This window comes from Streptopelia decaocto (genome assembly GCF_964273445.1).
Source record: "Streptopelia decaocto genome assembly, chromosome: 3".
NCBI lineage: Eukaryota > Metazoa > Chordata > Aves > Columbiformes > Columbidae > Streptopelia > Streptopelia decaocto.
In genome coordinates, this window is record NC_138656.1 from 29198808 (window position 1) to 29214144 (window position 15337).

At 38.0% G+C, this 15337-nt stretch overlaps 1 protein-coding gene across 3 annotated transcripts in view; it reads right to left on the reverse strand.

Moving 5' to 3' along the window:
• Window positions 1-15337, reverse strand: part of SRBD1 (S1 RNA binding domain 1) — a 131480-nt gene that overhangs the window by 65214 nt on the left and 50929 nt on the right. For all 3 annotated transcript variants that reach the window (XM_082047646.1, XM_082047648.1, XM_082047647.1), the window contains exon 16: window positions 1129-1220. In XM_082047646.1, the coding sequence (XP_081903772.1) occupies window positions 1129-1220 (92 nt within the window). The remainder of the gene's footprint in view (window positions 1-1128; window positions 1221-15337) is intronic.

The window sequence follows — 15337 nt, forward strand, 5'->3', positions numbered from 1 at the left end:
TAAAGAATATTCCTGTAAAAACTTTCACTTGAGACATAGAGTTAGCACAAATCCCTTTTCCCCTTCACGGAAAAAAGAGGAAAGGGGAACATGGGGGACTCTGGAAAGTTTTACCCCCAAATAACATGTAACTTTAGAACTGTTTTCTGCTGATCTGCTTCTACACCTTGCTAAGGATTTCCAGGCCAGTAACCTAATAGAGTAAAATTAACATTAAAAACAGCACAATTTTGACTAGTGTTACTACACAAGTGTTACTGCGTTCTCAAATGTGCTATATTTTATTATGATAGCAAATTGCAGGAAAAACAAGAAAGTAAAAAAACTGAGGTAGATAAAAACAAATACAAAAAGACACATGAATAAGAGCACACAAATGAAGTAATCCAAAAACAACCTCAGACCTGCCCTTACAGCTGTCTCCCAAAAAAACAAATCCAAGAGTAGAATTTGGAAACCAATGAAACTGCTGGGAATTTGATCTTTAAAGACTATCCTTTAACCAAACACTGAAAATTGTAATAGTGGCAAGACTTGCGTGTTTCTAAGAACTTGGGCTGTATTATATCTCCACGATATTTATGCTGAAGTAGGTAATTTTTAAAAAAACTAAAACTAAATAGGATTTCATGAAGACCATATTCAGCTACATGTAGACTTCAAACTGATCACAATGAATGCCCACCTTTAAATTATCTGTTCTAGTATTACATTTTTTTCTAGCCCTTGAAGCATTCAATTATTAGAGACATTTGTGTACATACAAGGGAGAAAAGAAGAGAGAGAAGGTCTAATTCTTGTGGGCATAGCCGTGTCCAGCTGTGAAAGTTTATGCAATTCATCGGTGATATTAATCCCCATAAATTCTGCTGTACCAGTCTATTGAAGGGACACATCCACAAGGACCTTCACATTACAGGCCTTAGTAGAAGAGGATGCCATTGATTTATGCACCTACGACTTTGAATTGGAAATGACAGAAAAATTAAAGTTTAGAAACAAGACATCCAAAACCTTCACTTTTTATAGTTTTGAGTATGATTATGCTTAACATCATCAACAATACCATCTGAGAACTGATGCTTGAGCTTTGTGTTGAGACGGTGATAAAATAAATACACTTCATACCTGCACTTCTTAGGTTGGGGTCTAGGTCTGGCATTTCCTTGGCTGCTTCTGGGCTGACGCTGTAGATCGATGCTCCTGCTTCACTGACAATGCTGAAAAATAAAATGGAAAATAATCAAAACACCGCACAACTGAACAACACAACAGAAACACACAGCAAATGACTTAACTGAATATTCGCTTTTTTTTTTTTTAAAGCCTCATCTTTTAAAAATATTTTTGAATCGACTGAATACCTATAAAAGTAAGACAGAACAGACAAAGGAAAGTATTTCCGTTTAAGCCAAAACACCCCTCCCTGACAGGCAACTTCCATTCTTTTCAATTCTGACCCTATTAAAAAACACACTGTGCGTGATATCAGCCTCTGTAGAAACCTTACAATGGAGAAAATGAACACAAGAAACAAGTGTCCCCAGAAGCAAATAGGCAAACCAGCTTCCAAAAATAAAACAAAAAACCTACTTGACAATTTCATTAAAAAACACCTACATTTTAAAGTCTAACATCATTTAAACTACTACACAAAACCAGGTCATGACTGTGCACACACACTGTCTAAAGCTAGCTGCCTAAAATACCCAGAAAAAGCCCAACGTGACCCAGAGTGAGGCACGGAGAGCTGCAGCTCGCTTCTCAGCGGCATTTAATACCGTCTTCTCCCCGCTCTCACTGCCATCCCCAAAGAAAAACAGACTGCGTGTCTTCAGTAACTTAAACCACAGTTCACATATCCACCCCGCACCTCAGACTCATTCAGTAAAGATGATAAACTCACCAATTCGAACCAGGGCACATAATTAAAACACCCTCGAGCGCTCTAGTTCCATTCAAGAGAAAACGGCAATCAAGGATTCACAGTCTACGTTTTTTTCAGCTGTGAAATTTTGACACCACTGAACCAACAGCATATTTCTTCAAATAACTTCAACAGAACTTGAATTTCAGGTTGATAATTAAGGCATCGTACAGCTACTGCACTAGAGAGGAATACTATCGGTTTCAGAACTATTTTTACTTTTACTATTCCACTCTTAGAATAACCATATCTTTGCCATAAAGAGGGAAACCACAATCCTTAAGAACCAGATCTTTCAATAAAAACCATAACTTTGCTTTATGTTGTTTTAAAATTAGACTATAATTTTTCCTTTTAAGAACATTTAGTCAGACAAATTTTTAAATAAAGTAACTGAATCCTAGAAGCCCATCCCTTTAAAAAAAGGTGGAGAATAGCTCAGAGATAAAACACATTCCCATTCAAAGTTCCAAGTATGTTAACGGTAAATAGTGTAAAACGTGGATATAAAAGGTAAGAATTTCTTAGTATTGTTTCTACAGATTCCCCCCCCACCCCAATCAAAACTGGAATTTGGTAGAGTGCTGTACACACAAGTCAGATTTTATAGTTACTCAAAAGAACGTTTCAGTATTACAGACAGACTGGATCTTTCAATAAACACAGAGAGTAAAATACAGTTCTTTTTTGTATAAGCACAACCCCAGACCCATCCAGAGCAAAAAAGTAAAAAATTGCTCAGACTAGCTGAACGGGGCAAATGAAAACGGAACTATTTATATGATCTTTTAAAAAGATTCAGTACTACAGGCATTCCTTCACTATAAATGACATGCAGAAAACAGTCCCATAGCAGAGTTCAGAAATATGGTCATATCACAAAAACTCAACTGCTGAAAAACAGATGTTGACAGAAGTCTCAAACTGATTTTTCTGATGAATGGGTAAAGAACAATGCAGCAGAATGTATTTCTTAACCTGTTCACACCTTATAAAGGCAGCATCTGGCAAATGCTGCCTTTTTGGATATTGCTTCCAAAAAATCCCATACATTAGCACATAGTTCTAAGAGCGTTTCACTAATGGCTCTTCAATCTTTGTATTCGAACAGATCGAAAAAGCTACCTCTCATGTAATTTCTAAATTTAATACACTGATATTATGCTTAAGAAAAATAAAAGACAGACAAATAAGAATAAGAAAAATAAAATCAGTATTTTGCACGAAGTTTTTACAGTGCTGTACTATAAATTGTATTACTGCACACAACATATTGCTTGATCCCTTCCAGTATTTTGTGCAGTGAAAAAAGACAAAATATGGGAATTTTAACACACTAGACTTTTTATTGATTGTCATTAAAGGTTCACTGACAATTTTCATAAGTGAGAGGATTGCAATAATACTATAATTCTATGGTAGTAAGTGAATTGTGCCAAATTTTAAGGTAGGAAGTGCAAAAACTCTTTGCTAAAATGAGTAAACAAAATTAAACTCAGAGTGGACGAAAGAGCCATTTGAAAAGAGCACGTTTCCTTTCCTCAAGTGCGAGAACATTAATACACTGGGGGGAGGAGGACGTGGGGAAGCCAAGTGAAAAAATTATCTCAAGCAGGAAAACTAGATATAAAAAGTACTTTCAGAAGCAGCATACACTGGATATCTGACATTCACTGAGATGGTTTTGTATTTGCATGCAGTTATTCTATGAAGTATTTGGTGTAGCAGACTTGGGAAAGGGGGGGAACAATTTCCGCTCAGGCAGGACCCTGTACCGCTGCGCCAAAGACAGAAAAACCCAGACGGTAAATAAATTTGTTACCCAGAGTAAATATGTAGGGCCACAAACTCCAAAGAAACCATCCTCTGGTTCGTTCAACCATAGGCCACCAAACTTTTACACACCTATTAGCGGCTGTCACGTGGTTTTATTTAGTTTGTTTTTAGCTACAGTGAGGTGGTTACTAATGTGACACTGGTACATACGATGCCAAACATTTAGCCTGGTCACAATACTGAGATTACAAGCAAAATAAGTTTGGAGATTTTTGTTTGCAGTTGTTCTGGATTTTGCTTTTTGACTAGACAGGACACAATCACTTTAGTTCAGGCATATTGCTCGCTTATTTTCCAAATTCTAATAATTCTCCTTAAAAGTGGGGTGCTATATAGGGCAATTGAAGGTAATTTAATATTGTAAAATACTCTACATCATGCTTTCAAAGAATATACGTATTTTCTGTCATTAAGACAAAAGCAAACCTGCTCAAATCAGTAGGCAATAGGAATTTACTCAAATCTACTGCGGGCCCACACTGTTCTCTAACCTCCCCCCTCTAGTTTTTTTAAAGGATACAATTTTCAAGAGAGTCAAAAGAATACCCTCGTAAGCGCTGGTAAAATCTCTATCTAAAAATCTGTATATCTTCAGAACTATAATTTGTTTCTACTTTGACTTTTTTAGCCACATAATGCATCAGAACAGAAAACTAAACCTCCCCAAACCCTTGTAAAATGAGATCCTTATTTCTGTGCATTCCTTAAGAGGAAAGATTCTTGCACTGACCAAAATCTTAACAGTTAAAATGATACTATTAAACTGTTATTGTGCTATTTAAAGTTAAAATGTAGTAGGCAAATAAGCAAGTGGTCATGATATAATATGTTTATAGTACATGAATTGACAAGTTTCATAAACTGGGCTCTGAATAAACAAAAAGGCAGGTAAAGAATCTGAGACTATCTGCTTCCTACAGACAAGTTTTTTTCCTCAGCATCTAAATCCAACTTCTAAAAATGAGAAGTGCCCAAACCACAAAGCCGCTACATATTATTTCAACTTATTTTTAACTGTACAAACAGGTTTGTGGCATAGAAAAGTTTTTGTATACTGCACCCACCTCATTCGCATTTGCTAAGACACATTTTAAATACTGTTAAACCAAAAATGAAATATATTCCAACAGCACCACCTGGTGGCCCCTCAGCTTTATGCTGGAGACCATGCTGCCTGTATTCAAAATACTTCAAGAAGCCTTTTAACATTTACTAGAGCAAGTTATTTTCTTACTCAGCTTAAATGAGCATTATGTATTTGGTATGAAATTATAATTTGAAGGCCCCAAAGATTTTCAATCTCTTAGATTTTACAGGAAAAAAAGCCTTCCTTGTAACAGGTAAAAAAATAATCTAAGAATATTTACTTTAAAAAAAAAAAAATTCAATGCTATCACATACCTACAAAAATGCACAAAGGTAAAAATTGCAAATAACAAACAAAATGTTGTTTACCTATATTACAATTTCATGTACATGCATGTAATGGCATCTTGTAAAAACATAAGATTCTTAGGCAGCAGATTGTCACTGAAAACCTTTTCAAAACTATGAGCAAAAATCTATTGTGTGTATAATGAAAAATACATCAGGCTACAGGCTTCTAGGGTTAAAGATGGATGCAGCTTCCTGACATTTTCATGAACTTTATCAACATTTCAGACTATTTTATTACACCGAAGTCATTTCCCCACAATCAAAAAAATCCCCACTGGATTACTAACATACAGAGAGAGAAAAAGTAACTATCCAACTTTGCATAACTTATTGTTCCTACAATCTCCAAAACCCTGATTTACAACTTGAAGCCCTTAAAATAACATTTTAAGAAACAATACCAGCACAAAGAAGAGACCAGTGTTAATACTTGGAAGAAAATTGTGGTCACTCTAAAAGCAAAGGGTATATCAACATCAAAATAGACCCAGATTTTCATATTTGGTCATAAAATTATGATCTCTCAAAATGTAACTGCCTTCAACATCAAAATTTAGTAACTGTGGTTAATTCCTCTAAGCCAACTTTTCACATATTAACCTATGTATACGTTCTTCATAAGCTCGTGACAACAAAAGCTAGAGGTTCCCACAAAGGGCAGAAGTACAGAAGGGTCAAAGGATTATTCAGTGTTACTTGCTAAAATAATTGGCTTAAGAATTACCCAGGACAGAAAAATAAAATCAAATAAATTTACAAAATATTTGCTAGACAAGACTGCTACATTTAGAAGCTCGCTTGGAATGCTAAAAGCTTTAATTATGTCGATAGATTTAGTGACTTAAAACAAACTGAGGAGGGGCAAGGAAGGCTTAATTAAGAATACAGGCTCAAAAGAGATTGGGCTATTTAACAAATGAGAAATCCATTGGTCCTTACTGAAAACACAGAAGTCACAAGTAGCTCCAGAAGAGCCCAAAACCAAAGACGGTTGAGAGCTATAGAAGCACTGGAGAAATAGGATGTCTGCGTCTGTTCTTATACATCTTCCTACATACCCATTTCTGGCGGCTACTGAACACCACCTAGGGGAGGTCCAAGAAGCTACTCATATGAAACAGCAGTAATCCCCTTATTTGCCTTTTTACTTCTGCCTCGCTCTTTCCTGTCAAGCAGGACACTCCCCATGGCAGAAGCAGAAGGTTCTGGTATATACACAATAATGAATTCAAAGAATAAAAAAATCCAAAAATAATTTTAAAAGCCTACATATTCTGACAGACTAAATTAAATTAAAAATCTGGTCTTTCCCCTACCTCCAATGAAATAGTGGTATGGCAAAGAAAGATGTTAGGATCACAAAAAAAAAAATACACTAGAAAGCAATCATTATTCAACAGAATCAAGCCAAAAACCATACAATTCAGCTGCGCTTTTAAATAAGCTAAAGATTTAGCTTTGAATTTTAACAATGTATAGAACTCAGGAAATACTCCAGTATTAAATATATCTTCCAATGACAAAATACACTGTTAGATAGGAAAGGAATTTTCATTGTATTTCCATTACTTCATACCACCAAGTTTTTGCTTATATAGAAGCCCACCTTTCAAAGTCAGTCACATTAGCCAAGGGGTGTTATCATTTTCTTTTGCAAAAATGCTATAGAATGCCCACAAAGTATTTTCAGACGGACTAAACGAAAATCGATGGCACAAACCCCAAACTGTTTCTCAGCCACATTCTGTAAGTTCCCATAGGAAAATATTAGGTGAAATTCTGCTTACAACGAGTGGCTTGAATTCACAACAAAAAACATCTGTTTCTACTCATGCATGAATGAACTTCCTTGGTGTTTCGCAAAGCTCACCAGAAATGACACCACATCAAGAAGAAAGCAATCTTGTCCTCATCAACTCCACCTAGGAACTCTGTCACACAGCAAATTACAACACAGAACAATAGTATGTCTTTAAGTCACAAACCCTACTTTTGAAACAGCTTGCTGACACTACGGCAGGGACAATAATTAAGCACCTCACGAAGCACCTCATGACAGAATTTCACGGCAACCGTCCTTGCATTAGGGATTAATTCTCTCCTGTTCAGATATACATGATTTTTAGCACCAGTCAAGCTCATGGATTTCCTGGCAGACAGCACTGACCTACTGAAGAGAAAAGAATTAGGCCTGTTTCTATCAGTGTTTAGCAAGACAATCTGATCACAGTTTGTATCATTGCTTCAAGTCATTAAAACTGACCTACCTCAGAATAACATTATATCTTAGAAAGCTGATTTTCTGTTTTTCCAGTATGCTTGTGCAGAACTAAACTTTTACAAAAAACTGAAGTCTGCACTTTCAGATGAAGAAAAAGAAAAATGTAACGGTTTGAAGTACCAAATTACAGTCTTTCAACATCAGATAAAATGCACAAATTCATCAGTGTCTGTTTTATAAGAAATTAAAAAGAATACAAGAAATCAAAGCAAGTGTAACTAAAAAGACCTACATCTAAACCTCAGAAGAAATGTATGACAAAGACTGAAAAATTAGTAAGTATATTAAAAATAGCAATTATTGACATAGTTGTCTTCAACTATTACCCACTTCCCTGTAAGCTGGGAAATATTAGGGCTAACAAAGCCCCAAATTTGTGACTTTCACTGTTCTGGAGTGTAAAAGAGCACTGTGAGTTGATTTTACATTCTAAGAGCTTTTTTCCTGTAATCAAACATAATAAAAGGATATTTCCAACACAAGGCTGAGCCACACAACCTGATTGCCTATTTGTTCACACAAAACAGGCTTCAAGAATATGGGAGCAGCTATTGTGGTACAGGATTTAAAAAGCTTCTCCTTTAAAAGAGTTACCGCTTGGGAAAATGCAGCTCAGTTCTACTAACCTCCAGATCTGGATGAATGCAGAAAACATATTCCACATAGAACATTTCACTCATGACAGAAAAGTCCAAAATTTTCTGATTTCAATTCCTCAACTACTATCATTTGCCGTCCCAAAGAGAAGGGGCATGAAATTTCCTCCCATTAAAACAGTAAGACAATTGCTACTTGCAACAGAACAAAGTAGGTTTGAGAACTGTTGCAAGGCATAACAATAAGTTATCATGCTTTAATTTCATCTGTATTAGATATAACTCTGTGAAGGCCTAAATAAAAAACTACTTACTGCACTGAAGTGATAAAACTAACTGTATAGCTATTGCCTGGAATCCTTTATTCATCTGTGTATGAACCATGCCCTCAGCACTTCCCTGCAAAGGGAGGAATGATCAGATATCTGTCTTCATCTTGTCTGAAAACAATGACATTTTTCAGTAAGAAAAGGGTCCAAATGGCAGGTGTCAAAGAGCTTTAGCTTCACACGTGGTGCTAGGAGGCAGAAAAAACAAGAGTAGCGTGTGGCCATGTCAGAGCTGCACAGAAGCTGCCGTACAAGCGCATATCTGAAAAGAGCAAACCTCAGAGCCTGTTAAATCAATCTAGTGCCAGATGCTGTTATCAGAACAAAACTGGTGCTGCAGATTCATCCCCAGAAGAAATACACGTCCCCATGTCTGCAGTGAAAAGTGAAAGACCTAGGGTGGCATGTCTCGAGACTGAAGGTGACAGTCACCTGTGACTGCCCCCACCGCTTTCATGGACAGTTTCAGAAAACAGGTCCTGTCATTGCTCATAACGCAGCTGGAGTTGAAGCTCCTCTCTGCTCTTGCAGAGAGCTTTAACATCTGAACTCCAGGTCCAAAAATCTACTTCCAAATTAACCATCCAACTAAAGCACTTGAGTAATTTAATTTTACTTTAAACACAGTAGTGCAGTAGAAACTTGAGAGAGAAAATTTAACTACTGCTCTTCTCCCTGTAGTAGCAACACTATGGAAAAGAATTGTGGCAATACAGGCATTACAAAATACAATATTACCTTAATATAAGAGGACAAGTTTAAAAAGTAAAAACGAAACACATTGCATGTGATCAGAAATAAAATTGCATTAATGCAAAGTAGAACTAATGCTAATTAAATATATTCAAGTATGTTTAAAAGGTACCTATCCACAGCAAATTAACATTAAAACAAAGACAGCAATGAAGGTTTCAGGACTAACATAAGAAACGAAAATATTCAAGTCCACTTCTAAAAATAAAATAAGAATGATAACAGGTATGGTCAAGACCACTCCTGCCAACACTCCCACAGTTTTACACTACTAAATTATCTCAATGACATCAGAACAACAAACTGTATATACGACAGAGAAATATATAGCCAAACACTGACAAGATTTTACCTAACCTTTTTGCCCACTAGCAGTGGGGCACAGGGAGACAAAGAAAAACAACCAGTTTTGGCAGTCACAGCTTCAGGAAGAAGAGAAACACTAGGTGATGTTAAACCCTGAATGTTTTATGTATTTATAGAGACACTTTTAATAAAATTGCTTAGACGCATACATTAAAAATAGCACATTCTGAAAAGATGATGATGACAATGCTCCCCCAAAATCCTGACAAAAGCGTTCCATGCTGAAGAGCTTCATGAGCAGCCTTACTTGGCCCCTGCCCACCGCAGTTCTCAAGAGCTTGGTGAGGCCACCAGCCCGACCCAGCCCCATGAAACACAGCAGACCCAAGGAAGCTGCGAGTTCCAGAGCAGAGGTACCGTCACCAACGCTGTCCTGGCCAGCAGCTCCATCTCAGCTCAGCCAAGCAGAAACCCCTGCAGGGGTAGCACATGGGGAAAGCTGGTGCTTCATCCAGCCCATCTCCAGCCACGCGGATCGCGCAAGAGCTAAGACCTATCCTGGCTGCTTTTAGAAAACAGTGGAGGCAAAGGGTAAAACCCTGGAACTTGGCAGTTCATGTTCATGCATGTTTATTCAAGTTGGAGCTTTATAAAGTACCAAGAACCAAGGTTTTGGGAACAACAAAGACTTTAAAAACAAATATTCCTGCTTATGCAGACTTTGCTAGTACCATCTATATTTGGTGTTGTGACCAATCATTTATAACTTGGGAAACTAAATGTCTGCCTAAAGTCTGTCTAATTTTCAAACCAAAACATTTGCCTATTTCAGGCACTGTCCTACCCACACCACCCAGACACAGCACATTTAAGACACAGATAATCCATTAAGCAGAATCCATCAGGTTCTCCAGTGAATACAGACCTCCCAACCACTTCATTTGCCAGTGAACTTCATAGAGCATTCAGACTGGGTCAAATAAAAATTGCATCAAGAAGTGTCACATGTGAACAGCTGGTTTGAAATTATCTAGAAAGGCTATAAGGACATTCTATTTGGTTGCTATAATTGCTCTCAGGAATAATTTTTATCCGGTAGAATGGGCAACACAGATGCAGCGACTGCTGCAGCTGAAACGCAGTTAGTTCAGCCAGACCAAAGGCTGGAGCTGAGAGTCACGTTAACTCTCATGGAGACTTTGTCCCCAGAGTGGAGCATAACCGGACAAGACCACAACATATGGAGCAAAATGCCTCTTGGAGAATGGCACCTCCAGCAACTGTCATTTTCTTTAATGCTCACTCCGGGCAGTTGGGAAGCAGCATGGCCAGAGCTGCCGTGCAGCCTCCACAGCCCTGATTCATGCAAAATTCCTGTAGCTTTGTCTCGAGTCAGGCTTTATTCTGTTCTCTCACCCCCTTCCTACAATATCACTAATCTTAGTACTTGATCTCGCCTTAGCATGGAGCCACAAGGGAAGGCTGGAGACACCTACACCTCTTTACATGGGCTGGGCAATGTGGTGTGGACAGACAGCGCACGGCGTGAGGGCATCACAGAGCCTCTGCTGCTGCTCCTCTGCTCCCTCCCCATCGCTCTTAACATCTAGGCTGTATCCAAAGACGTCATATTAAATATTTTTAACCTACAGACACTTCTTGGCACAGTTTACTGAACTCTGAAATAGCCAGGTTTTCCACATAGAGAAACTCAAAATAAATTAAGAATTCTGCGATCAGAATGAATGCTGGCAGGAAAATTTCTTTGAGGTATTAAGCACTAAGGAAAAGTACGACCACATCTTTCTAGCCATGCCATTTCTTCTTTACCTTGATTTGGAATTCATCTATTAAAAAATTTATTAAAAAAAGCCGTCTGCCTTAGTTCACAGAAGATACATTCACCTCCTGTGTTTATTCTCCAGCTCGACAAATGTTACATAAAGTAAATCGTACTTCATGCACACCTGATCAAAATCATATGCTGCTATTGCTCAAAAATAATTTCTGAAAACTTAATCATGACAGTGCTCTTACAATTTTAAAGTTCTCATTTGTTTTTCTGGTTTGTTTCAATTTTTTTAATATAGGATAAACCAGTTTGCTTTGGTATTTTCCTATAGTTTTTGACTATTCAAAGCTGACGCTGATAAAAAAAAAAAAGTTCCATTCTGTCCATCAAGGAAATTGTTTTTCTTCATTGGAAAAAAGGCCATAAAACTGAGATAGTAGATTAGTGCTTCCAGCAAAATCTATTAATCACCTATGAAGGAACCATAGTGTTATAGTATAAATAGGACTATAGTAACAGACAGGAAAAAAAAAATAAGGTTAAGAAAAAGAGCAGTTTACTCATTCTTCAGAAAAAAAAGAATATTTTTCATGCAAAACTACAGAAAAAAAAAAACAAAACAAATGAAGTTTGCTTTACCTTAACAAGCATATTTTAATAGCTCAGTTACTTTAGTCAGACACAGATTTGAAGGTGAGAAGACATATGCTGCTCTACAGGCATTTGAGTAAGTAGATTGACTGCTTTGTTATTAAATGATCCATTTTTCTCTTCTTAGGCCTCTAAGGTTCTTTAATTTCTTCTTCGGTGGTCCTCATTATCATAGTTTTAAATATTATTATTTTACCCACATCATATGCAATTGCTGGTCATCTACAGTAAGAGTTGCTGATGTGAATGAAACATACCTCCAAATGAAAGTGAGTTAAACATTATTGTTTATCCTTTAAACCATTTAAAATAGTAGCTACCTTCTCATTTTGTCTTATGAACAGATGTATCAACCTCAGCAAAAAGAAAAAAATAAAAATCCAAACACCAAAACCAACCACCCAACCAGGACCAAGTCCTCATGAACTTCAAATGGATTCATGAATCTTTTGTTTTTACCGAAAAATGGATTCATGGATTTTATGCTTTTACAGAAAACAAATTCCTTTAGTAAAACTGTAACTGAAAGTCGGAAAAAAATACTGACAAAACCAAATATCTGGAATTAGCGAAATAAAAGTTCTGTTAGGTAGTGCTATATTTGTTTTCCCCCCTTCTCTTAAAAGGGAATAATTTGTACCCTCAGGTTGTGACAGATCCACACTGGAGACTTTTCATGAGCAGTATCACTAGAACTGGCATTAACATATGCTGAAAGACCACTTCATTTAAAACACACTCTTCATCCAGTTACAAACACTTAAAAAATTCTTCTGAAAAGAAATTTTTTATGCATCATTTCCAACCAATTACTTTTAGACTCAAAAACACCCCAGCTATAAAATACTCCTTTTTTTTTTTTTTTGTTATCCAAATATGAATGTGTAGGATGAGATGGCTTTCTAGTTTTTGAAAAGATATCCTTTCATCTAGATCATAAAAACACAGCTCAATTATGTCCTACTTTTTACACCAGAATTTTCAAAGTGATTCTCCAGTCCCAGGTATGTTACACAGTACTTAGATACTGAATCACTTGCCATTCTAGCAATAAAATATCTCAAAATAGTGTAAAGGCTCATTAAAACATTTATACATCTAATTACTCATGAGTCTAACAGCTAATATTTTGCAGAAAAATAAGATCTTGGAACATGGATCTTTCAAACCAGGTTAGCCCTCTTTTTGACCCCCATTTTATAATGGGAAAGTCTCTTAGAAACATTTGAAGAATTGAAGGTCACGGCTACATCATTTTAAACAAAAGCACTAACAAAAGTAAAATGGTTGACTCATCCTTTTCAAATACAATTATGTTGTTTTCTCTGACAGATGACAAAGTTTGCACGGGGAAGTTCATATTCAGTTTTTTCTTGAAAGGCCAAAATAAAACAACAACAACAAAAAAAATCCATCAACAGCCCAGCTTCCACACAAAACCGATGCCCTGGAATGAACATGAACTACTGATTTCTTCCTTCCCCCATTCAAATATCTTCTCTCCTCATGGTACATGTTACTTCAAAATGAGAGCAAGTTATTTCAAAGTTTTCTTGCCAATTCATATCTGGGCCGCAAGAAAGGTACTCTGGAACTCAACAGAGCACTGGAACAGGCTGGCCAGGGCGGTTGTAGAGTCTCCTACTCTGGAGACATTCAAAACCCACCTGGACACATTCCTGTGTAACCTCATCTGGGTGTTCCTGCTCTGGTGGGGAGATCAGACTAGATGATATTTCGAGGTCCCTTCCAATCCCTAACATTCTGTGATTCTGTGTGAAGAGTCTTCTGCAGAGCATCACATAGAAATCTCAGATGAGAGCCTACACCTGTGAATGCCGGCAGAGTCTACAGTTACCCATCAGGTGGGCAATGGACATCTACTCTACCATCGGCTTCTCTGAATCAGATTCTTATGTCTGGATCCTGCAAACCAAGCCAGCAATGAAGAGTGAGAGTCTTGGAATGACTCCTTCAGCACTGGGAAAACTGTTGGGTGCCATGGAATCACAGTGGTTGAAAGGCACCTGTGGAAATCAGCTGGTCTAACATCCTTGCTCAAAGCAGGGTCAACCAACTCAAGTGTGTGTCCAGTCAGGTTTCAAGTATTTCTGTGAATGTAGACTCCAAAATCTACTACTTATAAACAGGAACACTTGGACCCTTTATAGCTGAGAAACGAGGTTTTGATTATATTAAACTGAGATTCAGAATTTTTTTAAAAAACGGCAGTTTAGGAATTTAGCACCATGTATGCATTTCAGAAAAGTACATCTCCATCCCAGAACAGTGTCTGAGAAACAAACATAGATTTAAAAAGTCAACACTCTGTTTTCAAACAGTGCTGCACTTAAAACTCACTAAACAATCCTACGTTACTCAAATGCTACAAGTGAAAAGAAAACCTGAAATCATTCAGAAATGAAATGAATGGAAGTCTGTCCCTTGCTGATTCCTACAGTAACAGAGTAGGCCCACTTAATTTCAAGTGTCTGATGTTAAACTGTTAAGACTATTCTAGCAGTTGATAACTAACGGCTGTTACTTAAAAAAAAAACAAAAACAAAAACACCCCCCCACACACCATTTGGAGATCAGGGCTACAGAATCACAGAATGTCAGGGATTGGAAGGGACCTCAAAAGATCATCTGGCCCAATCTCCTCACCAGAGCAGGAACACCCAGATGAGGTTACACAGGAATGTGTCCAGGTGGGTTTTGAATGTCTCCAGAGAAGGAGACTCCACAATCCCCCTGGGCAGCCTGTTCCAGTGTCTGTCACCCTCACTGACGAAAAGTTTCTTCTCAAATTTAGGTGGAACCTCTTGTGTTCCAGTTTGAACCCATTGCCCCTTGTCTTACCATTGGTTGTCACCGAGAAGAGCCTGGCTCCATTCTCGTGACACTCGCCCTTTATAAACTTGAAGAAGAGACAACACAACATTAAAACAATAATCGTCTAGTTGAGAACAGGAGTTTATCTGATGGAGACTCCCCGGCAGCACAGCGGCAGAGAGCCTGCTGGCACCCTGGCTGATGCAGAGAACTGCCGGGGGGTTATGGAGAACATATGGCCGGGTGGGACACACGGCACCCAGCAGAGCATCTCCTGCCCTGGGGTACCCGCTTGACTCTGCTGGCCCGTGCTGAAGGTGGCTGTGGCAGTTGCACTTTCCCCCTTGAGAACTGGTGTGGCAGTTGCACATCCCCCTCAGAACTGGAGCCTTCAGTGAGGCAGTTAATGGCTCTTTTGTGGGACCCAGAGTTGGTTGACAGGGTCCTTAGCAGAGGAGGGGCCCAGAGAAGCTGAGAAGCTTCTGGAAGGCCCACAGCCAGATCTGGCCAGACTACAAAATGGGGTTCCCGCCGAAGCCCCCCTTTGTAGTGGCCTTCTCAGAGTAGCAGGTCTGCTGAGCCGGAGCCCTTCCC